The 27,114-nt window shown below is 52.7% G+C and overlaps 1 protein-coding gene across 2 annotated transcripts; it reads left to right on the plus strand.

Moving 5' to 3' along the window:
• On the plus strand, positions 1-26,410 carry DNAI2 (dynein axonemal intermediate chain 2). Of its 2 annotated transcripts, none has more exons than XM_055575040.1 (12): positions 1-183; positions 2,648-2,809; positions 4,429-4,550; positions 9,037-9,179; positions 10,155-10,268; positions 15,085-15,224; positions 16,508-16,630; positions 20,275-20,498; positions 21,988-22,123; positions 22,696-22,842; positions 23,669-23,896; positions 25,725-26,410. In XM_055575040.1, the coding sequence occupies exons 1-12, from the start codon at positions 1-3 to the stop codon at positions 25,851-25,853; spliced, it is 1,851 nt and encodes a 616-aa protein (XP_055431015.1). In that variant the 3' UTR covers positions 25,854-26,410. The 2 variants fall into 2 exon arrangements, with proteins under 2 accessions (XP_055431015.1, XP_055431017.1); XM_055575042.1 differs by lacking the exon at positions 25,725-26,410 and adding an exon at position 22,513 and having other exon boundaries at positions 22,733-22,842; positions 23,669-23,990.
• Positions 26,411-27,114: the final 704 nt, after the last annotated feature.

Raw genomic sequence — 27,114 nt, forward strand, 5'->3', positions numbered from 1 at the left:
ATGGAGATTGTGTACGTATACGTGAAGAAACGCAGTGAGTTTGGGAAGCAATGCAACTTCTCCGACCGCCAGGCAGAGCTGAACATCGACATCCCGCCCAACCCCGAGCTGGCCGAGCAGTTTGTAGAGCGGAACCCGGTGGACACGGGCATCCAGTGCTCCACCAGCATGTCGGAACATGAGGTGGGTCCCTGAGCCAAGGGCCGGGCCAGTGGAGGTGTGGTCTGGCAGGGTTGTGGGTCAGGGCTGGTAAGTGGGACTGCGTGACTCCATTCCCATGGGAAGCCAGTGGACCAGTGCGGATGCTGGATGTGTGAGGGCAGAATCACCCCCAATCTCAGCTTGGTGCCCAGGGTCAGGACAAGCCCCAGTACCAACCACTCCCTGGGCCAGGCGAATGCAAATCAAGATCTCCTCTCTCTGGCCTCCCCTCTAAGACTCTTCCTAGAGTTGTTTTAGGCATTTGGTGCAGCTTTTGAACTGTGGTGCTGGAGAAGACTCCTGAAAGTCCCTTGGACAGCAAGGAGATCAAACCAGTCAATCTTAAGGGAGATCAACCCTGAATATTCACTGGAAGGACTGGTGCTGAAGCTGAAGCTCCAGTATTTTGGTCATCTGCTATGAACAGATGACTCACTGGAAAAGTCCCTGATGCTGGGAAAGACTGAGGGCAGGAGAACAGGGCGTCAGAGGATGAGATGGCTGGACGGCATCACGGATGCAGTGAATGTGAACCTGGGCAGACTCAGGGAGATGGTGAGGGACAGGGAGGCCTGGCGTGCTACAGCCCACGGGGTCGCAGAGAGTCAGACACGACTGCGCGACTGAACAACAGCAGCTGGGAGAGGCATCTGAGGGGGCCAGGGATTCATACCTACAGGACCTGCCCAGCTCGTGAAAAAGAAACGGTCCCACAGAACGTTCTGGTCACAGGTGCCTCTCAGATAAGAGAACTGAGTGTCGTGTTGCTGTTCAAAACCCAAGATTTCTCCTGGTCTGTCCGAAGTAGGTGATCAGCTCCTGATTATGTCAACAACTGCCGGGAGAAGATTAGACTGAGGGGATGACCCTGTTGTCATGTTCCTAAATCAGCGGCATGAAAATCACACTGATTTGGCCAAAACACGTGATGAGTGTTTCCAATAACTTCCAGTTCAAACACACTGACTGTCCTGCTTCCCCAGGGCCAGCTGCTGTCACTGGGGCCAGAGCAGTCTTGTTCACGGGAACTTCCTAAACAAGACGACAGCCATGAATTCCATGGCACGCTGGGGTCTCCAAGGCCAGTGACTCCGCCCTGTTGAGACTTGTAGCTTTCGTGAGAAATGGCTTATAAAGGAAAAGGAAGTGAGAGTGAGAGCTCAGTGAGTGTGGATCTCTATTTGGGGTATTGAGAAAGTTCCGGAACTGGATAGTGCTGAGGATTGCACCCCATCGTGAATGTTCTTAATGCCACTAACTTGAGCATTTTTTTAATGGTCAGAATGGTAGATTTTCCCTGGGGGCTGAGACGGTAACGTGTCTGCCTACACTGCAGGAGACCCGGGTTCAATCCCTGGGTGGGGAAGATCCTCTAGAGAAGGAAATGGCAACCCACTCCAGTACTCTTGCCTGGAAAATCCCATGGACAGAGGAGCCTGGTAGGCTACAGTCCACGGGGTCGCAAAGAGTTGGACACGACTGAGCGACTTCACCTCACCTCACTTCATGGTAGATTTTATTTTTAAAAATATTTGTGTATTAATTTGGCTGCCCTGGGTCTTAGTTGTGGCATGCAGGATCTGGTTCACTAACCAGGGGTTGAACCCAGGCCCCCTGCCTGCATTGGGACTGTGGAGTCTTAGCCACTGGGCCACCATGCAAGCCCCAAAATGGTAGACGTGATGTTATATGTATTTTATGAAAGTGTTAATTGCTCAGTCGTGTCTGACTCTGTGACCCCAGGGACTGTAGCCCACCAGGCTCCTCCGTCCATGGGATTCTCAAGGCAAGAACACTGGAGTGAGGTAGCCATTCCCTTCTCCAGGGGATATTCCTGATCCAGAGATCGAACCTGGGTCTCCTGCATCTCCTGCATTGGCAGGCGGATGCTTTACCATCTGAGCCACCAGGGAAGCACATGTATGTTTTATCACAGTTGAAAAGATGCGGGGTGAGGGGACTGCAAAGGAGGCAGGAGGTAAGTTTAAAGGGCAAAACTGCATCTATGCCGTCCTCGCTGCAACGGAGAATGAGCAAAGCAAATCCAAACTCTCAAGTGTTCTATGCTTTGATTCCCGTCTCACTGTAAATGGTAGATTAGTCACTTTGTTCTTTGGGGTGTCACAGAGCAGATGGGTGGGTGGGCTCCTCTGGGTTTTTAGGGTTGAGGTCAGGTCAGAACTGGATTTCTCCAGGCCGCCGGCATCAACTGCAAATTGGCTGTTACTAACTCCACAGGCTAGCACGTTCGTGGCCGCCTGCGACCACCTGAGGACCAGAAAGTTCCTTGCTGGTACCTGAAGACGTTGCGGCTCTGGTCAAGGGTACCTCACGAGGCCCTCCCTGAATACGCAGAGCCCAGGGACCCGGGAGCCCCGGGACTCTGGTTTGCAGAAACACACTTCCACCAGGGCCAGGCTCTTCTCACCTGTGACTCTCTGTTTAGGCCAACACAGAGCGCTTTGAGATGGAGACCCGGGGGATTAACCACATCGAGGGTGGCTGGCCCAAGGATGTGAACCCCCTGGAGCTGGAGCAGACGATCCGCTTCCGGAAGAAGGTGGAGAAAGATGAGAACTACATCAACGCCATCATGCAGCTGGGCTCGGTAAGGCTTCGTTCAGCTCGGCCAGTGTCTCAGCCATGACTGCTTCCCCAACTGCACGTCAGGCTCAGCAGCTAGCTCCTTGAGGCAGGACACCAGGTACCATATGGAACCTTCGGTCTGGGAGCAGGTAGGCAGGTCCCCACAGCAGACCCAAGGGTAAGGCAGGGAAGTCCAAGGACTGAACAGGTTTTAGGAGGAATCGGGAAAGTGGGAAACCCTCTGGGCAAAGGAGCCCTAGCCAGCAGCTACCTGCCAATAGGGGTCATTCATTCATTCATTCAGTCAGCACATTTGGATGGAGCTTCTAGCCTTTGCCAGGTGCAGTAAAGATTGCAAAAATGAAATTCACATATATCCCACCCTAAAGAGTTTGTGAGCCACCAGAGGCCAAAGACAAAAACAGAGATATCACAGTATTATCAGGGGCTCCCCAGGCAGCTCAGAGAAGGCAATGGCACCCCACTCCAGTACTCTTGCCTGGAAAATCCCATGGACGGAGGAGCCTGGTAGGCTGCAGTCTATGGGGTCACGAAGAGTCGGACACTTACTGAGCGACTTCACTTTCACTTTTCACTTTCATGCCTTGGAGAAGGAAATGGCAACCCACTCCAGTGTTCTTGCCTAGAGAATCCCAGGGACAGCAGAGCCTGGTGGGCTGCCACCTATGGGGCTGCACAGAGTCGGACACGACTGAAGCGACTTAGCAGCAGCAGCAGCCCCAGGCAGGTCAACAGGTAAAGAATCCACCTCCAGTGCAGGAGACAGAAGAGATATAGATTCAATCCCTGAGTTGAGAAGATTCCCCTGAAGTAGGAAATGGAAACCCCCTCCAGTATTCTTGCCTGAAAAAATCCCATGGGCAGGGGAGCCTGGTGGGCTACAGTCCATGGGGTCTCAAAGAGGGGGGCACAACTGAGCACGCACATACCACACAATCTCACATTGAAAGGAAGGCTGTAAGGAAGAAATGCTTTGCTATTTGCCCCATGCGGAGGGAGAGTTGGTTTCCTGCTGAAGGTATCAGGGGAGCCTTCCTGGAGGAGGAGGCCCTTGAACTTGGGATTTTCCTTGTTGGACATTTGGAATAATGGGGGAGGGCCTTCTGGATGGAGGAAACAGGAGATGGATGCTATATACAGAGTGGCTACTAATTCTGTTTGGCTAGAACTGTGTTTCTTCACCTTTTTTTTTCATTGCTGTCTCTCAACAAGCCTTTTTAGACATTCCCCCACCCCAGTGAAAATGTAATACCAAAGGTGTACTGTATATTTACGTACTATATGTGTGTCTGGGAGGCCTGGCGTGCTGCAGTCCATGGGGTTGCAAAGAGTCAGACACGACTTAGCAACTGAGCAACAACCACAAAATGTATGTCTGTACTTTGTACAAAAAAAAAAAAAAGGTGATATTATTTTACCCCCACGAAGCAATTTGAAAACAATTGGAACCAATCTCCACCCTTTTGCGGGGTAGATGTTGCCCCCATTGAAAATTCGTGGCCTGGAAGGAAGGGAAAAGACTGCGGGATGTCTCTCATCCCTCCCAGACTCCATCTCAGCCCTGGTCAGGCTGAAAGGACCTCCCTTTACCACTAAGGACTCCCGCTGTGTCCCCCGCAGATCATGGAGCACTGTATCAAGCAGAATAACGCCATCGACATCTACCAGGAGTATTTTGACGACGAGGACGCGGTGGAGGTGACGGACGAGGCCCCGTCAGCTAAGACCATCAATGTTTTCAGGTACCTCTGTAGCCAGGCAGGTGCCTGGCTGACCTCTGTCACCCCTGTGGATGGGTGCTTCCAAAGGGGACCCCTTACCCATCACTCCATGCTGTGGGGATAATGCCCTCTGTGCTCTGAGCTAAATAAGGGACAGAGCGATCAAATGCCCAGTAGATAAGTGGTCCCTACCTTGGAGGCAGGCCTGGTGGGTGGAAAGGGAGGAGAGAGTCCGTCTCAGGAAAGAATAAAGCAAATTTGCAAAGCTGAGTACACGTGGGGTCGATTCATACTATGTGGGGAAGGTCCAAAGCACCAGACATCCGTGATCTGGCTGCACTGTGAGCAAAAAAGACCCTTGTCCCAAGCACTTGGGAGTCTGCCTGGAATAACCTCCAAGGACAGCAGTGTAACAGAAGCTTAGCCCAGAGACGTGTGTGAGATCACTGGATATTCACTGCAGCAGGGTGTGCACTAGCCAGAGACTGGGAGTACACTAAACCCATCAGTAGGGTCTGGTTCCAGCAATTCAGCTATGCCCGCACGCTGACTACCACTCAGCCATCTGAACGAATGAGGCAGCTCCTTAAGCAAGAGTTTCTGAGATTGCTGTGTGAAACCAAACCAAATCAAGACGCAGAACCGTGTGTAGAAAGCACTACATTTTGTTGAAAATACACCTAGGTAAAGCAAACTAAATGTCCAATGACAGATGAATGGATAAAGAAGATGTGGTACATATACACAACGGATATTACTCAGCCACTAAAAAGAGCAAAATAGGGTCACTCTATAGAGACGCAGGTGGTCCTAGAGTCTGTCATACAGAGTGAAGTAAATCAGAAAGAGAAAAACAAATGTATGTTAACACACGTATGTGGGAATCTAGAAAAACGGTACAGATGAACCTCTTTGCAGGGCAGGAGTAGCGATGCAGAGGTCGAGAGCGGACCTGTGAACACGGTGCGGGGAGGGGAGGGGGAAGTGGGAGACTGGGACTGACCTGTGTCTACGATCACGCGTAAAGCACAGGAAGCTCGGCTCGGTGCTCTGTGATGGCCTCGAGGGGTGGGAGGGAAGTCCAAAAGGGAGGGGATGTCTGTATACATGTAGCCGATCAATTCATCATACAGCAGAAACTAACACAACGCTGAAAAGCAATTATGCGCCAAAAGAGAAAATCAAATATACCTATGTATATGTGCATGTATATATGCATATATGTATACGTATGTATATACGTGCAGGTGTGTGTTCTTGAATATGCAGAGAAAACCTGTGACTTTGGAAGCCACTAACTAGCATCAAATGCCAACTCTAGGGGATTCATTTTGCCACCTGGAAAGTGTCTGACCCAGTCCGAGCACGACCAGCAAGGACTCTTCTGATCCAGGGCTGAGTCCTGGTGGGCACTGCAGACTTCTAGCAATGGGCATGCAAGAGAGGGGCCAGGGCGGGGCGGGGGCCGCCTTCTCTGCTGCCAGCATCTGACCTTACGTATGGACACCCGAGAGGGCTGATGCATGAGGAATCATCACATCCAACCTCCACGTTTGACAGACGAGGAACCTGGCCCCGGGGAGGAGACGTGCTCAGGGCTCTCAGCGGGTGGGTGACCCAGCCAAGGATGGGACTCAACCTGGGCTGCTGCTGCTCTAGCCGTGCCCCCAGGGAGGAGTGAAGTGGATGAGTCACACGACCAGAAACTTATTTCATTTCCTCCTTTTGTTCATGTCTTCCGATGACTTCCATGACAAAGTGTCAGCTTGGGACCATCACGTCTTTTTCTTTCAACTTACTTTCTCAACGTTGGCGTATAATTGCTTCACCGCTTGTGTTCGTTTCTGCCGCACAATGCAGCGAGTCAGTCATAGGCATGCGCACATCCCTCCTTCTTGGCGCTCTCTGCCCCCGCCAGTCCCGCCCCTCTAGGTCATCACCGAGCTCCCCGTGCTGTGCAGCAGGCTCCCACTTGCCAGCTCCTTTACGCATGGTAGTCATGGTGTGTGTGTGTCAATGCTCTTCTCTCAGTTGCCCCCACCTTCCCCCTCTGAGTCCACATGTGGGGCCATTAAGTCTTTAATGTTTTTTTCACTCTTACACATTGTCTCTCCCCTTTCATTTTTTGAAAGTGAAAGTGAAGTCGTTCAGTCGTGTCCAACTCTTTGCGACCCCATAGCCCACTAGGCTCCTCTGTCCATGGAATTTTCTAGGCAAGAGCACCGGAGTGGGTTGCCATTCCCTTCTCCAGGAGATCTTCCCAACCCAGGGATTGAACCCAGGTCTCCCGCATTGTAGGCAGACTTTACCATCTGAGCCACCAAATTGAGCTAATATTTTTTTGAGCAGTTGTTTTTTTTCCCCAAAGAAAGAAAGAATTATTACTTGCAACAAGTAAGGAGAACACCTTGGATCTTTCCCAAAGCAGCCTCTCAAGCAGTTTTAGTCCCCAGCAAAACGGATCAGAAAGTACAGAGAATTCCCACGCGCCCATCCTCCCCCCACCCACAGGGCCTCTCCCCCCAGCAGCGTCTCCTGCCTCCCCCACCCCGTAGGTGGGACGTTTGTCACAGTCAGAGCGCAACACAGGACAGCGTTAGGCCCTGTCCTTAGTCCGCTCAGGCTGCCGTCTCAAAATACTATCACTTGGGTGGCTTACCAACAACTGAAACGCATCCCTCATCACTCTGGGGGATGCAAGTCTGAGCGCAGGGTGCCAGCAAGGTCAGAGTCTGTGTCTCGTGAGGACTCTCTTTTTTTTTTAACTGCTTCTCGAAACTTGTGGGATCTTAGTTCCCTGATCAGAGATTGAATCCAAGCCTGCAGCAGAGAGAGCACCAAGTCCTGACCACTGGATGTTTCAAAATTCTCACGGCTCGATTTTTATTAATAATTCAGAGACAGCCACCTTCTTGCTGAGAACTCACAAGGCAGAAAGGGTGAGGGTCTCTCTCGACCCTCTTTTGTAAGGGCACCGATCCCATTCATAGGGGCTCCACCCTCACAGCCTAATCACCTCCCAAAGGCCCCACTTCCGGATACCAGCACACTGGAGATTAGGCTTCAACACAGGAGGTTTGAGGGGATGTGCTCAGCCTCCAGCACACCCCGAGTCTGTAGTTCACATTAGGGCTCCCTCTTGGTGTCATAGATGCCAAGACACAGAATAGTTTCGTTGCCCTGAAAGTCCCCTGTGTTGACATAGGAAAAAAAATGGTTACTAAAAGGGAAAAGGGGGAGGATAAATCGGAAGTCTGGGATTAATAGATACACACAACTATATGTAAATAAATAAATAACAAGGACCTGCTATACAGCACAGGGAATTATATTCAGTATCTTGTGTGCTCAGTCGTGTCCAACTCTTTGCAACCCCATGACTGTAGCCCACCAGGCTCCTCTGCCCATGGGATTTCCCAGGCAAGAATACTGGAGTGGGTTGCTATTTCCTACTCCAGGGAACTTTCCTGACCCAGGACTGAACCCGTGTCTCCTTCGTTTCCGGCATTAGCAGCTGGATCCTTTATCACTGAGCCACCTGGGAAGCCCCTGAATATCTTGTAATAACCTAAATGGAAATGAATCTGAAAAAAAATGTGTATATATATATTTCCTTTGCTGCACATCTGAAACTAACACTGTAAATCAACATATTTCAATTAAAAAAAAAAGTCCTCTGTGGTCCCAGTGGCTAGGACTCCAAACTCCCAACGCATGGGGCCCAGGTTCAATCCCCGGTCAGGGAACTAGATCCCTTGTATCACAACTTAGACCCAGTGCAGCCAAGTAAACAAAAATATATTTTTTAAATCCCCTGTATTTTACCTATTTCTCCCTCCCTGCCCCTAAACCCTTGGTAACAACTGATCTTTGTACTGGCTCCGTGGTTGTGCCTTTTCCAGAATGTCATATAGTTGGAACCACACAACATATAGCCTTTTCAGATCGGTTTCTTTCTCTTAGCATTAAAAAGAAATGAGCTATCAAGCCATGAAAAGACATGGTGGAAACTTTTTAATGCTGAGTAATAACAATGTTGAATGTACCACAATTTATCCACTTACCTACTGAAGGGCATCTTGGTTGGTTCCAAGTTTTGGCAGTTGCAGATACTACTGCTGTAGACCTCTGCATGCAGCCTTTTGTGTGGACAGAAGTTTTTGATTCAATTGGGCAAATACCAAAGAGCCAGATTCTTCATCTTCCCTCATAGTTTAATATTAATGAGAGATCAAGTCTCAGGCGCAGAACTTTCAGCAAATGAAGACATCAGACCGAAATTTAAAATTTTATTTCCATTCTCTCTTTTTTTATTAGTTTTCTTTGTGGTTGTGAGATCAGTTTTCCAATTAAGGGAGTCCTAGAGGCTTTGTTTTTAAAGTAAATTTCTTCTAGTGAATATTTAAAGACGTTTGAATTCTTTTAAGAAAAAAAAATGAGCAAATATGAATAGGAAGTCTGGGGATCCAGACACTCTGGTCTTCTGCCCTCTCGCCCTCCTCTAAAGGGACCCCCAGGAAATTAAGCGGCCAGCCACACATGTCTCCTGGCATCCCGATGGCAACAGGAAGTTGGCAGTGGCGTATTCTTGCTTGAACTTTCAACGGGCACCCGAGGGCATGAGCAACGAATCGTACATCTGGGACCTGGGTGAGGCTCAGAGGGGCCTGGGGACCCGGGAAGGAGAGGGAGCCCGGCAGAGGCCAGCGAACGCTCTGGGGGAGGTGGAAGAAGCGGGCCTGTCGGGGGGCTGGTCCAGCGCCGGGATCCCAGGAGCCTGGAGGAAGCCAACGTCTTGTCCTGTCCCTGCCTGGGTTCAGATGCAGTCAAGTGAAGCCACAGCAGAAGCAGGAACTCCCTTCATTTCCGGATCCTGAATCAGGGCATTCAAGACCAGACCTGGAGTCCCAACTCTGGGCCCCTGAAGAGCGTATCAGAGAGTCCCCAGCAGTCTGAGAAGGGACCCGGGGGGAGGGAAGGGGACCCCCCTGTCCTGCCTGCCGGGCACTTGTCCCTAATTTCTGGCCAGTAGGGCAGTGTGTCCACCCGGGAGCGGGGACCACAGTGGACAAAGGGGCTCACTGCACAGGCATAGCCTGTCAGGGGGCAGGGGGCGGGGGCTCCACGCTCTCAGACGTCGCTCGTCGCTGTCATTGTGAAAATGAACATTAGCTCTTGGTAGCGGTGTGGGAGCCGAGCACGGAGCGAGCACTTTCCACTTTTGAGCCGCTCAGCGAACTCTTACTGCCCCCCGTGGGCTGACATTATTGTCCCTCCATCATTCTCTCTGCTGTACACACAGGGCAACTGGTTCACAGAAATCACGGGAGAGTTAGCGTTCTGTAAAAGCCCTAGGGTCAAAACCTCATTTTATACTGACCTGGGAGATGGAGTAGAATGACAGTCACACACACACACACACTTGATTCCCAAAAAATAACATCTGTAGAAGAACCTCTAGGGCTAGAGGCTGGTCACTGAGGACCAGAGGTTGCAGCCCGGAGAGGGGCTTCCTAGCTTTGCCCCACTGCCCCCGACCTGGACTAGGGGTTGAATTGTTTGACTCTGTCCTTTTCTTTCCAGGTCTGGTAGTATATATACATATTTTTTTTTTCTGCCTTATAGAAAACCCCAACAGGCCAGAAATCACCCTAAAGCCGTCTTCTCCTCTTGTCACCTTGGAGTATAACCCCAAAGATTCCCACGTGCTCCTGGCAGGCTGCTACAATGGGCAGATCGGTAAGGAAGGACTTCCCCCACCACCACCCGGGTGCTTAACCAACCTCTCCCGGGCTCTGAGGCAGCGAGGCTCCGCTGCGGTCCAGCCAGGGTCCACCTGCCAGACCAGGCTTGCTGTAGAGGACAAAGTCGGGGTGGTGGGGTACTTCCTGAAGCTTTCAGGCGTCAAGGTGAGACAAGTTTTGTTGCTGCCTCATCAGTGTCTTCCGGAGAAGGCAATGGCACCCCACTCCAGTACTCTTGCCTGGAAAATCCCATGGATGGAGGAGCCTGGTAGGCTGCAGTCCATGGGGTCGCAAAGAGTCGGACGCGACTGAAGCGACTACACTTTCACTTTTCACTTTCCTGCATTGGAGAAGGAAATGGCAACCCACTCCAGTGTTCTTGCCTGGAGAATCCCAGGGACGGGGGAGCCTGGTGGGCTGCCGTCTATAGGGTTGCACAGAGCTGGACACGCCTGAAGCGACTTAGCAGCAGCAGCAGCAGTGTCTTCATTTGTAAAAGTTCAAGTGAGTCTGAAGTTCGTTCAAAATTAGAAGTTAAGAAAAAGTACAGGTCGAGTAAAGTCAAGGAACATTTACTGCACCTGCCCTGGACCAGGGCTTCCCTGGTGGCTTGGACGGTAAAGAATCTGCCTGCAATGGGAGAGATATGGGTTCGATCCCTGGGTGGGGAAGATCCCCTGGAGGAGGGCATGGCAACCCACTCCAGTGTTCTTGGCTGAAGAAGTCCACGGACAGAGGAGCCTGGCGGGCTACGGTCCATGGGGTCGCAAAGAGTCAGACACGACTGAGCGACTAAGCACACAGCATTCCCTGAGCCAGGCTAAGGCAACTAGAGGCAAAGGCTGGTGACATCACTGGGGAGCTGCATCTCGGGAGAGGCGGTCAGGACAGGCTACCTGACACGGTGGGTAATGTGTGCCAAGTCGCTCGGTCCTGTCCCTCCGACCTCATGGACTGCAGCTCTTTAGGCTCCTCTGTCCATGGGATTCTCCAGGCAAGAATACTGGAGCGGGTTGCCATTTCCTTCTCCAGGGGATCTTCCCAACCCAGGGTTAGATCCTGCATCTCTTGTGTCTCCTGCATTGTCAGGTGGGTTCTTTACCACTAGGGCCACCTGGGAAGCCCTTATATATGGTAATGAGTGTGAGTAATACCAGCCGTACAGAGTGAGTGGAGAAGTGGTTCTTCCTCTTCTTTTTTTTTTTTGAAAGTGTTTGTGAAGAGTTGATATTCATTCTTCCTTAAATATTGGGTAGAATTCACCAATGAAGCCGTCTGGTCCGAGGATTTTCCTTATTGCTGGTGTTAAAAGAGAAAATTCAACCTCTTTATGTGTGACAGGTCTTCTCGTGTTTTCTGTTTCTTCTTGGATCAGTTTTGATAGCTTGTGTTTTTCTAGAATTTTTGTGTTTCGTCCAGGTAATCTCATTTGTCGAGATATAATTGTTCATTCTCTTACAGTCATTTCATTTCTGTGCGGTTGGCAGTAACGTCTCCTGTTTCTTTCCTAATCTTAGTAATTTGAGTGTTCTTTTTTTTCACTTGGTCAGTCTAGATAGGGGTTGGTAAAGTTTGTTTTCTTTTCAAAGAACCAACTTTATATTTTATTTTATTGATGTTTCTTAGTTGGTTTTTATTCTCCATTTCATTTATTTCCATCCCTAATCTTTATTATTTCCTTCCCTCTGCTTACTTTGGGTTTAACTTGTTCTTCTTTTTCTAAATTTCTTAAAGTAGAAGGTTAGATTATCGATTTGAGATTTTTAAACATACAGATGTTTAAAGTTATAATTTCCCTCTGAGCACTGTTTTAGCTACACTAAGTTTTTGTATGTTGTATTTCCATATTCGTGCATTTTGTATTTTCTAATTTCCCTTTGATTTCTCCTTTGACCCATGGGTTATTTAGAAATATGTTGTTTGCTTTCTATATATTTGTAAACTTTCCACTTTTCCTTCAGTTACTGGTGTTTCTAGTTTTATTCTATTATGGTAAGACAAGATACCTTTTGTGATTTCAGTCTTTAAAAATCTGTTGAGACTTGTTTTATGGAATCTGTCCTGGAGAATATTCCATGTGCATTTGAGATGAATGTTTCCTGCTTGTTGCCATCTACGGCCAAAAACTCTTGCAGACTTTCCTGGAAGCCTCTGTGCGCGTTTGAGCACACTTTCAGCACATAGCCGGGCAGTTGTCAGTTTGGCCTTAGCCGCCCCACCGAGCCTGCAGGTCAGCCAGAGGTGAGAGCTGAGGGCCTCCCAGTTCTTCCAATACTTGGGCCACCTGATGTGAGCATCTGACTCATTGGAAAAGACAGTGATGCTGGGAAAGATTGAGGGCAGGAGGAGAAGGGGGCGACAGAGGATGAGATGGTTGAATGGCATGGTGATGCCAGTGCCAAACTCAACAGACATGAGTTTAAGCAACCTCTGGGAAATAGTGAAGGAAGTGAATAGTGAAGGAAATAGCGAAGCCTGGTGTGCTGCAGTTCACGGGGTCACAAAGAGTCAGACGTGACTGAACAGCAACAGCAAAGGTGTGCGCACAGCCCCGGGAGCTTCTAGTTTCCCGGGAACACGTCAGAGCTCTTCAAAGCCCCTATGGACAGCTCACTCTCCGGCTTTTCCTTTGAAGCTTTTCGGCTAGCCTGCTGTTTGCCCCACCTGTTATCCACCACTTCCGGACACTGCAAAGTTAATCAGTTGCCTGCAATTTTAATTATTTTCAAGACAGACTTGTTAAAAAGACCCTTTTCCCTGGGCAAGCTCTGAGTCAAGCTGAATACAGACAACTTTGCAAATGGGGAGGAGGTCTTCCAGGGAACCACGAGACAGGTCAAACAGTGACAACTCTTTGAATAGGAGACTTTGAAAGAGCTCCAGCTCCATTCTGCTCCATCCTGTGGCTGCCAAGATATTGGGTTTTTAACAGGAAGGCAGAGAGTTATTTTTCAAGGCTATCATAGAACCGGAGATTATAGCATCTTAACTGGGGCAAGCCAAAATGCAACAAAACTTACTGTTCTTATCAAGATTCAGCTATTTTTCTTGAATAAACACTCTGATTTGCTGCCAGCCTTTGGCTAATTTCCGGAGTTCTGAAAAAGTTGATTCTGATCATCGATTTTGCCAACATTCTCATGGCTTTTATGGAAGAGAGAATTCTCAGAGGTCCTCGCTCTGCTATTTTTGCTGGTGGGACACCCAGAAAACTGATGTTTAGATCCCATGTGAACTCAGAAGAAACCTGTCTCCATGGCCCTGAAGTTTCCTGCCTTCCGGCCACCCCTGGCCTTGGAATAGCCAAACTCTTAATCCTCCTGTTTGCGCCCCAGGCCGGACTCAACCAGGCATGATGAGGGGTCCCCTTCTGTCCAGGAGTAGGAGCCAGAAGGGCTGGGAAACTTCCCAGAAACTCTACGTGATCAGGATGCCTCCTGGCCTCCTGAGACCTCTGACCTCCCTCTTAGACCTGCTGCCCCCACCTCCAGGGAGCCCCTCTGTGATGAAATAGAAGTGGATTCCCATCAAGTGAAAGCGTTAGTCGCTCAGTCGTGTCCGACGCTTTGTGACTCCATGGACTGTAGCCCGCCAGGCTTCTCTGTCCATGGGATTCTCCAGGTAAGAGTTCTCGAGTGGGTTGCCATGCCCTCCTCCAGGGGATCTTCCCCACTCAGGAATCGAACCCGTATCTCTTATATGTCCAGCACCGGCAGGCGGATTCTTTACCACTAGCGCCACCAGGGAAGCCCATCAATCTCCCTGCAACTTTATCTGGGTGCTGGCGCTCTGAAAGACAGAAACGGAGTCACTTGGCCATGGTTTATTCAGGAGCCCTGCCTCGCTCATCACTCCTAAACCCTTTCAGTGGTTTTCTCTGCCAGCCAGACCAGCCCAGGCTCTTGGGCTCTGCTGTCTATGAGAAAGACACAGTGGGACCTGCCCTTGAGCACTGCTTTGCCGGAGCAGAGCAAAGTGAGCTAAGAAAACCCGTTTCTGGGCCAGACTGGTGCAGAGCCAAATGCCTTAGACTTGGATTCCATAAATCGAGATTTATGGATCATGGACTTCTGTTGTTGTATTACAAAACCAGCTTTCCTAGAAACAGCTCTGAGTAACAGGGTGGGTCCTCACCATACACTCGTGGGAAAATGAAGACAGAATCCATCAGGACAGAAAATATATATATAGATAAGCGTTGAGTCTTTCTTGGTAAAGCAGAAGAGATGAAGTCCTAATAATGAATCCAAAGAAAGGATAATCTCCCTCTGTGAGTTTCTTTTCCAGTCAGCAGCAGCAGAGGTACAGAGGTGAAAAGGGGATGAATGGATGCAACAGGAGAGATTTGCCTAAGTGTTTTTACTTTCCCCAGGATGGAGGTGCTCCTCTCTCTTTCCCTGCCTCCCTCCATCCTGAAGCTCCTCCTCGATCTTAGTTCCTCCTCACTTCCTCCAGGAAGCCTTCCCTGACTGCCTCCCTGTTGTCTCCCCCTGGAGCAATCACAACACAGGCTGTAACTTGGCAGATTTCCCTTCCCGTCTCCTAAGGACTGTGCCTGTCTGAGTCCCAGTGGCTTCCCCAGGGCCCAGTGTGATGCTCACTACATGTTAGGGGCCCTGATGGAATGAATGAAGTGAGCTTCAGGGGCTAGTAGGAAACTCAGGCTGGTTTGAACTTAGCCCTGATTCTTAAAAAAGCCCCGTATCTGTCAAACCAAGACAAGCAGCATCGCCCGATCCCGTGCTCCCTGCGCTAAGACAGGAAGCCTGTACCGCCAGCAGCCACTACCCCCTCGTCTCCTTCCCCGCCAGCCTGCTGGGACACGCGGAAGGGCAGCCTGGTGGCAGAGCTGTCCACCATCGAGTTCAGCCACCGAGACCCCGTGTACGGCACCATCTGGCTGCAGTCGAAGACAGGCACAGAGTGTTTCTCGGCATCTACGGACGGGCAGGTACGAGCGCTGGAGGGGCAGGGAGTGGGGAGCAGCAGCGGTCACACGGTCCCCCATCGGGATGTTTCCTTTTGCATTTCATTGTAAAACTGAGCAGTAGGTAAAGATGCGTGTGGAACACAAGCCTAAAGGTACAGGAGGGCAGGCGGTGAAGCCCGTCCTCCCGCCGCCTTCAGCCTCCCAGCCCCCCGTCCTCCCCCACTGCCTGCAGCCTCCCAGTCCCCCTTCCTGTGGCGCCCACTTACATCAGCCTCTCCGTCTGCCTCCAGGCTCGGTGTCCACATACAAAGCACACGTGTGCGTCTCTGCACTCTTCCTGCGCACCTTGCACGTTGATTTGCACTTGATGTTTTTCATTCGGCATGTCTCAAAGATGATTTTATATTTCATAAAGTGCTGCCCCCTGCCTGTTAAGGACTTAATAAATTATGGATATGCTGTAATTTATTTAAGTGGATTTTAATAGTTTGTAGTTACCAAAAATGTAGCCAAGAGTGTGTTGGAGGGGTTGAATTTTTTTGTTGGAGTATAATTGCTTTACAATGCTGTGTTAGCTTCTGCTGTACAACAGAGTGACTCCGCCATATGGATACATATCTCCCCTCCCTCTCGAGCCTCCCTCCAGCTCACCCGCCGAAGTCAGCACAGCACCAAGCTGCGCGTCCTGTGCTATTTGGCAGGTTCCCACCAGCTATCTAGTTGACACGCGGCAGCACATTTATCCCAGTTCGTCCCATTCTTCCCTTCCCTGCCAATGCCCACACGTTCCTTCTCTACGCCTGCATTTCTGTTCCTGCCCTTCAAATAGGCTCATCTGTACCATTTTCTCCCTAGATTCCACATATATGCGTTAATATACGATACTTGTCTTTCTGCACAGAGTGTATTTGCATATAGATTACCGCATACACATGAAGCATGCGCATACACACTGCATACACATACGTTCCTGGCAGTGGAATTTCTGGGTCAAAGCATATGTGCGTTTTGAATGTTGCTATATATTGCCATATTGTGAGGGGTCTTTAAGGATACAGACTCCAGGGCCCACACCTGGCAGTTTTCACTCAGTAGGTCTGTGATGAGGCCGCCTGCTTCTGGATTTTAGGGACCTTGCCCAGGACTGACGATCAGCCAGGACTATGGACCAGAAGAGCAATTCTCAAAACACGCCTGTTCCCTCGGTTGCTGGGTGTCTGACACCCAGTGTCTGGCCCTGGGAAGGTGGAGGGGGTAAGAATTGTGGGACTCCAGGCCTCAAAGTCGGCTCCTCCTCCCATCAGGTCATGTGGTGGGACATCCGGAAGTTGAGCGAGCCGACCGAGGTCGTCATCATGGACATCACCAAAAAGGAGCATCTGGAGAACGCCTTGGGGGCCATCTCCCTGGAGTTCGAGTCCACTCTGGTGGGTGTCCCCTGCCCTCCCTTTCCCACCTTCCATGGCCGGGGCAGCCAGAGCCGAGGGCAGGCCCGTGGCTGCTGTATCAGACGCTCGCGGGCCCCAGGCTGCTTCTTACCTTGTGCTCTGGATGGTCCTCTGTGGTCCTCCTAGACCTGTGTAGTCTTTGCAACCACTTTCCAGCAGGGGGCAGCAGAGTAGAGGCAGAAAGCCCCTTTAATTCACCGAGTTCCCATTTGGCCAGTGTCCCCGCTGATCAGAAGGCGAGCCTTCTGACTGCACGGGATTCCAGAGGCGCTCCATGCTGTAAGAAGAGCCCTGTCCAGGATTAGCATCCGGACCCCAGGCTCTGCTCTGTACCTGACTCATGTCCTCATGTGGGGCCCTGGGCTGGCAGCTTACCCCCTGCGGGGGAAGAAGAGGTGTTGGAGAGGAAAATGAGATGAGAGGAGGCTCCTGGGCAAATTGATCACAGATGGCATTTAGTAACTAAGGAGGAGCAGTAAAGAAACTGCAAAGCAGAGGGCTTTGCAGAGCAGAGCCCTGGTGATCCAGTGGCTAAGAATCCACCTTCCAATGCAGGAGACGCAGGTTTGATCCCTGGTCCAAGAACTAAGATCCAATATGCCACCAGGCAGCTAAGCCCACACACCGAAACTCCTGAGCCCGAGTGCTGCACCTAAGACCCAACACAGCCAAATAAATAATCTAAAAAAAATAGAAGAAAAATAAATAAGAAATAGTGGCTTCCCAGGTGGCTCAGTGGTAAGGAGTCCGCCTGCCAATGCAGGAGACTCAGGTTCGACCCCTGATCTGGGAAGATCCCACGTGCCGCAGAGCAGCTAAGCCCAGGTGCCACGATTATTGGGCCTGCGCTCCAGAGCCTGGGAGCTGCTACCGCTGAGCTCACCCGCTGCAACTGCCGAAGCCCGCGTGCCCTGGAGCCCGTGCGCCACCACGAGAGACGCCGCTGCAGTGAGAAGCCCACGCGTCGCAATGAAGAGTGGGCCGCGATCGCCACAACCAGAGAAAGACCTGAGTGACAGCGAAGACTCAGCATAGCCACAAATAAAACATAATGAGAAGAAACAGCAAAGCAGTCATGTGGATGTGTCCAAGGAGGGAGGCTTCTGGAAGCTCAAATGAAGATTCCCTCCAAAGCAATAAAATGACCTTCCCGGACGGCTCCTGGCCTGACCCCCTCCTGGGATCGTCACTGGTTTGCCTCCAGGCCGACATCATTCCCAGGCCCTTAGGAGGTGGACAGGCTCTGACCTCACCCTTGCCCTGGGAGCACCTCCCCCACCCCAAGCTGGGGGATGAATGTGGTGGGGGAGGTGGACGACAACTTTACTGGACATCCCCCACCCCCCAAGCCCCGGGCTCTGTGGGGAGGACTCAGAAAAAGCTTCTGTCTTGGAATCAGAGATTTCTAGGCCAAGTGCTAGACGCCGTGACCACACCATTGCTGGTCCCCACTTGCCCCCCGCCTTGTCGCCGAGTGGGCACTATGTGCTGGCCCCCTGTAGCCGCTGATGCGATGAGCTTGTGTAATCACCCATGACCGTCTTGCAAGCTAATGGGATTAGCATTATCCCAACTTTGCAGATAAACAAAATGAGTCTTTAGTGGGAAGGTGAGTCACGTGCTCCAGAGCAGGGAGCAGCTGGGACTCAAACCCAGGGCTCTGGCTGCAGGGTGGGGCTCTCCACTCTCACCCCCACCGAGGGGCCCTGGAACTGGCGTTCTTCCTTACTTTTCTGGGCCTCTCAAGCTTTTTCTCTTCATTTTCCTTTAACGCCCCCCCACCCCATTTATGGGACTTCCCCGATGGCTCAGCAGATAAAGAATCCTCCACCAATGCAGGGGACACAGTAGACGTGGGCTTGATCCCTGGGTCGGGAAGATCCCCTGGAGGAGGAGATGACAACCCACTCTAGTGTTCTTGCCTGGAGAATCCTCCGGACAGAGGAGTCTGGCGAGTACAGTATGGGGTCGCAAAGAATCCGACACGACTGAGCAACTAAGCAAGCAGGCCCTCCATTTGTAGCCCAGCCGTTCTCTTTAATTGTGGTTAAAAAAAAAAAAAAAAAAAGAAATTTAAAAGCACATAATGTAAGATGTACCACCTTAACCATTCTTTTTTAAAAAACTATTTATTTGGCTGCGTCAGGCCTCAGTTGCGGCACGCGGGATCTCCGTTGCCTCGAGTGGGGTCGCTCATCGCAGCACATCGACTCTCTAGTTGTGGCTCGTGAGCTCGGTTGCTCCACAGCATGTGGGATCCTAGTTCCCTGACCAGGGATTGAACCCGTGTCCCCTGCACTCAAGGTGAATTCTTAACCCCTGGACTACCAGGGAAGTCTCCACTTTAACCATTCTTAAGTGGACAGTTCAGTAGTGTTAAGTATATTTACACTGTGGGCTCTCCAGAACGAGAACTTTTTCATCTTGCAAAACAAACTCTGTATCTTTTAATCAACTAACTCCGCATCTTCCCCTTCCCTCAGTCCCTTCGACTTTCTGTCTCTATGAAATTGACTCCTCCGGGTACCCATTCACTTCAGTGAATTCTTTTTGTGACGGGCTCTTTTCACTTAGCTAAACGCTCTCAGGGTTTATCCACAGTGTGGCACATGGCAGAATTTTCCTTTTCTTTTTTTTTTTTTTTGGAGGCCAAATAGTATCGCATTGTATGAATAGACCGGGGTTCCCTGGTGGCTCAGATGGTAAAGAATCTGCCTGCAGTGCAGCAGACCCAGGTTCGATCCCTGAGTCAGGAAGACTCCCTGGAGAAGGGAATGGCTACCCACTCCAGTATTCTTGCCTGGAGAATTCCACGGACAGAGGAGCCTGGCTGGTACAGTCCATGGGGTCACAAAGTCGGACACGACTGAGTGACTAACACAAGCACGCGTGAACAGACCACAGTTTGTTTTTCCACTCATACGGACACTTGGGTGGCTTTTACCTCTTAGCTGTTGTGAGTAAAGATGCTATGGAGGGACTTCCCTGGTGGTCCAGTGACTAAGACTCGGAACTCCCAACGCACAGAGCCCAGGCTCAATCCATGGTCAGGGAACTAGATCCTGCATGCCCCAACGAAGACCCAGCACAGCCAAATACATTTTAAAAAACAAAGCAAAGAGCAAACAACCAAAAAAGTCCAGCAACAATCATTAGACATGGGTGTACAATGAAGCCGGGTTTGCAGTGAGTAGTAGCCGGAGGCTGGAGGCGGCTCTTCTGGACTCATGGGTCACAGTGTTCATTCAGTCATTAACTTCGTGTGTAAACAGACATTCAGGATCTTTTTTTGGCAAAATGCTCGGTGCTCACATGATGCGTGAGGGGCTGGTGATGCAGCTCTAGGGAGCAGATGACTGGGGGGGCTTCATCACTCGTGGGGCCCTTGAGCAGGTGCTAAAGAAGGGTGGGATCTGCTCAAGCTGACCAACAGTGGGGGCGGCCCCCCAAAAGGGGCGGGGCACAGCTCAAGCAGAGGCTTAAACCAAAGGCACTTTCGGCACCTTTGGGCCCCCACCCCGCTGGTCCCACCGCTCTGGCCCTGGAAAGCCGCTCTCCCTGCCAGCTTAACCCTGAGCTGACGTTTCTTGCCGCCTTCCACTCACGCATCACCCCCTCCACAGCCGACCAAGTTCATGGTGGGCACGGAGCAAGGCGTCGTCATCTCCTGCAACCGCAAGGGCAAGACGCCCGCTGAGAAGATCGTGTGCACCTTCTCAGGCCACCATGGCCCCATCTATGCCCTGCAGAGAAACCCGTTCTACCCAAAGAACTTCCTGACCGTCGGCGACTGGACCGCCCGCATCTGGTCAGAGGACAGCCGGGAGTCGTCCATCATGTGGACCAAGTGAGGGGAAGATTGAGGTGGGAGAGGGGTGCCGGGGCTGGACGGGACAGGGGGGCCTGGCCCAGCCCAGGGGGGCTCTGAGCCTCTGTGTCTCCACCCATAAAAACGGAGAAAACATTTCTCTCCAAACATCCGAGCCAATGCTAGGAAATAGCTTGATTCAGCGACTTCAGAAAGGGAATCAGCTTCAAACTGCCCACTTGTCTGCTGATGGAGATTGAGCTTGTTTCCATATCTTGACAATTGTGAAGAATGCAGCAGTGAGCATGGAAGGGGGGCAGGTGTCTCTTAAAGATCCTGCCTTCAATTCCTTTGGATAAAGACCCAGAAACGGGGGGCTTCCCTGGCAGTCCAGGGGTTAAGACTCTGTGCTTTCAGTGCAGGGGATGCGGGTTCGATCCCTGGTCAGGGAACTAAGATCCCACATGCTTCGCAGCCGAAAGAGAAAAAAGACCCAGAAACAGGATTGAGGACCTTCCATACTGTTTTCCACGGTGGTCGCACCAATTTGCATTCCCACCATCAGTGCACAAGGGTTCTCGTTCCTCCACATCCTCACCCACATTCATCTTTGGCTTTTCTAATAATGTAGCCGTCCTCACAGGTGTGAGGTGATATCTCACTGTGGATTTGGTTATCTTCCTCCACTGATTAGTGATGTCGAGCATCTTTTCACGTACCTGTTAGCCGTTTCTTTGTCGTCTTTGAAGAAATGTCTGTCCATGTCCTTTGCCCGCTTTTTTAATTGGGTTGTTTTGTTTTGTTGTGCCATTGACGTGTACGAGTTCCTCATCTATTTGGGGTGTTAAACCTTTATCAGATATCTGGTTTGCAAATATTTCCCCCCATTCCTTAGGTTGCCTTTTCATTCTGTTGACTGTTCCCTTGGCTCTGCAGGAGCTTTTTAAGTAGATACAATCCCACGTACTTATTTTTGCTTTTGCTGCTTATGCTTTTGGTGCCAAATCCAAACATTCATTGCCAAGGCCACTGTCAAGGAACTTTTACTCTATGTTTTCTTCTAGAAGCTTTATGGTTTCAGATCATATGTTTAAGTCTTCAGTTCATTGTGAGTTCATTTTTGTATGTAACATAAGGGTCCAGTTCCATTTTTTGCTGTAGAAATCTTTGAAAATCAAGGTTAAATCAAGTAGGCAGTATAGCCCTCTCTTCATCTGAATAGTGTGAACGTTTCTGGGCAGATTTTCCTTCCTCCAACTCCTTTTCAAGTGAGTCTCATGGCCGGGGGACCGGGCCCAGGCCTGTGCCCTTGAGTTAGGTATAGAGAAACACCAGAGCCCTTTGCAGTGCAAACTGTGAACCGTGGCTGGTGAGGCTGGCACGGCCAGAAGTCAGACACCAGGAAGAACTTCCGGGCTGAGACCCAGGAGCTGGGGAGGGGCTGGATGAGCAGGGTCTTGGCTCAGCAGGCTCTCCCTGCATCCCACTCCCTCCGTGGTCCCTGACCGGAGGTCCTGGCTCCCTACAGGTACCACATGGCTTATCTCACTGATGGCGCCTGGAGCCCCGTGAGGCCGGCGGTTTTCTTCACCACCAAGATGGACGGGACCTTGGACATCTGGGACTTTGTGTTCAAGCAGTGCGACCCTGCCCTCAGCCTGAAGGTCACGTGCACCCCCCTCCCGGTGCATCCACGCCCTCAGAAGCCTGGCCTTTCCTCCTGCCAGGCCTGTTCTGGCCAAGCCTGGGCCGAGCCGAGCCTCCCAGCTGAGCCAGCCTTATCTTATCAGCAGAGGCGGGGCAGAGACCTGCAGGGAAAGAGCGGGGCTGGGGAAACTGCAGAATGAAAGGGGCGCTGGAGGGCCTTCCCTGGCAGTCCAGTGGTTGAGACTCTGCCCTCCAATGCAGGGGGCACAGGTTCGATCCCTGGTCAGGAAACTAGGATCCCCATGCCTGTCTGTGTGGCCACTAAAAAAAAAGGAAAGAAGTGAGGCCGGACTGAGGGGGTGGGTGTGGTGGGCGGGGTACGGTGGGAGATGAGGCTGGAGTGAAGGGTCTTGCAACCGACTTTAGGGTGTGGACGCCCTCCTGTGGGCTGAGGCTGGGGTCCCTATCGGTCGGGGAAGTCCCCAGGGGTGTTTGAATGGGGCTGCCGGCCTAAGCCTCCCCAAGTACCAGATGACCAGACGAGCAGAGGGTGACGTGGCTCCCGCGGGTCTGCCCGGCCCTCCAGCAGGTCTGTGACGAAGCCCTCTTCTGCCTCCGGGTGCAAGACAACGGGTGCTTCATCGCCTGCGGCTCCCAGCTGGGGACGACCACGCTGCTGGAGGTCTCCAACGGGCTGTGCACCCTCCAGAGAAATGAGAAGAACACGGCTTCCTCGGTAGGTGCGGGCCCCCGGCGAGGCGGGCACACTGGCTCCGGTCCTGGCCTGGCCCCCGGCCGAGCGGGCCGGTCAGCGAAGGGCAGACGCGCTTCCACTGCCTCCTGGGAAGCGGGTGGACATTCGGGGGTGGGTCAGGGAACGGGCCTGAGAAATGGGTATTGGCCGTGTCTGAACCTGCCCAGGCTTCACCACTCAGGAAGTCCAGCAGCCCTGAGCAAGTCTCTTGACTTCTCCAGGCTTCAGGTTTCTTCAGCTGCAGATCCAAGCGGTGTGACTCGGTCTTTTTGTCTAGTTGTAAACAGTATACATTTGGGGCAGCCGAGCCTGTCTGAGGAAGACTTAGCTGATACCAATGGTGAAGCAGCTAGAAGGGACTGCTCGGGGGAAGGGGGTGCTGGGGCGCTGAGATTCGTCGCCCTGGCCGGGAGTCCTGAAGACGCCTCCCCAGAGCCATGGGGTACCCAGAGGGGTTGAAATGCCCTGGTGTTGAGATCCTGGGAGGCCCTCCTGGCTCCGCCTGGTGTGCAGTCCCACCACTGAGCTGGTCCTCTGGGGGTCCAGGGACACCGTCTTGCACACCCCCAGAGAGCATGCTTCACACCGGTGTCAGGCGCTTGGTACTCCTTGGAACTGCGTGACTTGGCATCCCTGCTCCCCTCCTCCCAGCTCCAGTATTTAGCCCCCGCTTTCTTGCCATCAGCCGGGAGCAGGGCTCTGTGGGGCTGCCTTGAGCAGAGTGATGGGAGCCCGCTGGCCCCCCTGCGCTGGGAGCCGGGGCCGCCCACCCGCCACTCCCATGGCCTCCCTGTCCCTGTGCCCCCAGATATTCGAGCGCGAGATGCGGCGGGAGAAGATCCTGGAGGCGAGGCACCGCGAGATGCGCCTGAAGGAGAAGGGCAAGGCCGAGGGCCGGGACGACGAGCTGAGGGACGAGCCGCCCATCTTGAACCTGGAGGAGCTGGTCACCAAGGCCGAGGAGGAGTTCTTCGACATCATCTTCACGGAGCTGAAGAGGAAGGAGGCGGAAGCCATGAAGAAGCAGCCCAAACCTGTAGGGGCCTCGCGCGGGGGCTCGGGGTGGGCTGGACGGGAGGGAGCCACGGGGCCCCGGCTGCCTGCCTGCTGACCTCCTGGGCGGCTCCAAGAAAGTGGCCCCACCAGGCGGACCTTCCTTTGTCCATCTGGCAAATGGGGAGAGTGACTTCCTTCCTCCTGGGGAATTCTAAGTCTCCAAACAGGCTTTCGGCTCCCTGAGCTTCTCGGAATCCTCTGCCCACACCCCAGAGGGCACCTTGAACTCCATGCAAGTGACCAACTGGATGAGGACCCAGGGCTACATGAGCCATGAAAGGAGAGGGGGCCTGGAGGCCTGGAGGGTGCAGAGGGGGCTGTGAGGTCCGTGGTGACCCCACCTGGCATGAGGGGGTGAGACTGGTCCTGAGCTCGGCCATCCACGCAAAAGAGTTGGCCCAACTTAGAGTCGACCAGACAGCGGCATCCAGCCGTGGCCCTGTGCCAAAGCACTTTCTAGCTGTGTCGCCTGGGCTGGTCACTTCACGTCTTAATTCCTTCATTCCATCTGGAACAGAAGGAGGCTGAGTGAGGAAGGCGGTGTCTGGTCACCTTCCAGGCCCTTCTGGGTACCAGGGGGCAGAGGAAGGAAAAGATGTGGTCTGCCTAGACCATTACCTTCAGGGGCCCAGGGATAAGATGCTAAGATGCGAAAGAGTAAAAGCCCAGCGTGCCAGGGAGAACAAGTGAGCGTGGAGCAGCGTCTGCCCTTGTCGGCAAGATTGGCTGCCTTGTTAGGGGAGGAAGGAAAACGCGCAGAGCAGCTCAAGGGACTTGCCTGGCGGATCCAGTGGTTAAGACTCCATGCTTCTACTGCAGGGGCTGCAGGTTCTATCGCTGGTCAGGGAACTAAGATCCCACATGCCACTCAGCCCAAAAAAGAAACGTATTGAGAAGTTCGAGACTGTGACAACAGAGTGCTGGAGCAGGGGTGAGGCCATCACCGGCCCATGGAGCCAGCGCCCAGCAGCAAGAGGGGCTGGGTGGCCAGTCCTCAGGCAGTAAGGCAGTGGCCAGGTCCGAAGGTGGGTGAGCATGCAAAAGAGCCGCCGGGTCCATCTCATGACTGCTCCCCGCATCTGTCTCCCTGTCGCTGCGTCTCGAGACAGGTGGTGACTTCTGTGGGTGCATTTTGCATCTGGAAATAGTCGGATCTGGGCAGCCTTATTCTCCCACCATCCGGTGATCCGGGGCAGGGGTGGGGGGCATCAAGGCGAGGCTGGAGTCTAGGCTTTCTGACCCCATAGCCCAGGCCTCCCCCCAGCCGTCCACGCTGGGCCCTCCAGAAGGTCTGCAGACAAAGTGCAATGCGGCCACTGATTCCGTGCCTGCTGTACTCTGAATGTGCTCCCCACAGCGGCTGGAGCACTCTGGATGGAGACACTGACTCTCAGAAGGGCTTACGCTTCACTGAGCCTGGCCCCCTCCCTCTGCTGCTCGCCGCAGGCTTCCTGCGCATCTCTGCGTCTCTGCACTTGGCCAGACGTGCCGGAGTCAGAACAGAGAATCATCTGCTGGGTCCTCACCTGAATTATTTCTAATCCCAGCCACTGCCCTGAAGGAATCACACCTGGCTTTAGGGCAGGGGGCCAAGGAATCTCGGGGGAGGTAGCTCATGGCCGCCCAGGCAGCAAGCGGCAGGTGCCTGCCATCCATGCCCGCTGGAGCCGAGTGCCCTCTCAGTCCCTGAGGCCGTGGCGCTGGCTACATGGCCTCCTGGGTGCCAGGCATTCCCGGGCTCAGAGGTTAACGTCCCGATGCGAGGAAGGCCTGCCCCCCACCAACGAGTCTCTGCTGTCTTTCCGTAGCCGAAACAGCCAAGCCAGGAGACAGATGAGGATGTGCAGGGAGAGGAAGAAGCGGAGGAAGAAAGAGGCGACGGTGAAGGGGAGGAAGGAGGCGGTGAAGAGAGTCCAGCGCTGGGAGGTCAGCCCTGACCGGAGCCCAGCTCTCACACGCGCCTGTATCCCATCTCTGGGCACTGCCCTGGTGTTAACAAGTGGGAGCTGACCGCCTTCCTTAAAGGGGACGGGAGGGGCGAAGGGACTCCAACCCAGACCCCTCGCCCTACAGATCCCCGGTCCCCACCGACTCCCCGAGACCCCTCAGAGGGAGGGAAGGGGTGCAGGTTCATCCCCAAGCTGGTCCTCAGCCAAGTTCAGCCAGCTCCCCTAACCCCACCATCCCCGTGGATTCAGCTTCTCGAGGGCTGCCCCGATGAGCATCTCCCTTCACAAGCCTGCAGAGCCTCCCCCAGGGCTGGCCACGGCCTCCGTCGGGGCTTGGGAAGGCCTGTGGGTGGGGAAGGTGGCGGGGGTGGGGGGGTCTCTCTTTCTCCCTTACTGAACCTCCCCATCCACATACGGCTGGGGAACACAAAGCCTGTCCACTTCTAAGATGTCTTTCCCAAGCAACTTCCCTGGGAGACATTTACCTCCAAAAGGGTGAGAGACGACGCATGAAACCAACCAGGTGAATACAGCGAGCTTTCTGCCATCTTTGTGCTCGTGAAGTTCAATTATTAATAATAATAAGGACAATACTAAGGATTAGTGCTTATTATGCCTCCTGTACTCAGAGCTTGTCAAGTTATCTCTGTCGTTCTTTTGATAAAGTCGCCGAAGGTTTCTGCTCTGACTGGTCCTCCTCAGCAGAGGGAGAAACGGGTTCTGGGAGACAGGTGGGCATGTGCCAGGTGACCGGGCTCATGAGGGTCAGTGCGGGGACGGGAGCCCAGGCAGCTCACCATGAGCCTGCAGGGCAGGTGACCACAGGCTGGGTGCTGTGCAAGGTCCTCTGGGGCTGTGGCGTTCGCGGTGGGCTGCCCTGAAACCACAGCAACGCAGCGCGTTCAGCGACCAGAGACGGTAGGACCAGAGAGCCATTCAGAAGCCACCGTGCGCCAGGAGACGTCCTGGACCACCGTTCAGTCTGCCGGTGGCCGCTGGTCCTGAAGGTGACCGGAAGTGCCCTTTTAAAAACCACCTGTGTTAAGGATCTCACTGGGGAAGAACCCAGGGTCAGCCACCCCTTGTGCCCAAAGAGGGAAAAAAAATCCAGTTGCCATGGTAAAACAGTCATCAAGGGGCATATGGCTTGAGCACTTGATCTGTGCAATAGCCCCAGAAGGGCTGATATTACCACCTTCAATCCCTGAGTCACTACGTGCCTGCCGAGCAAGACCCCGGGGGAGGGGGG

This window comes from Bubalus kerabau, chromosome 4 (assembly GCF_029407905.1).
Source record: "Bubalus kerabau isolate K-KA32 ecotype Philippines breed swamp buffalo chromosome 4, PCC_UOA_SB_1v2, whole genome shotgun sequence".
Classification (NCBI taxonomy): domain Eukaryota; kingdom Metazoa; phylum Chordata; class Mammalia; order Artiodactyla; family Bovidae; genus Bubalus; species Bubalus kerabau.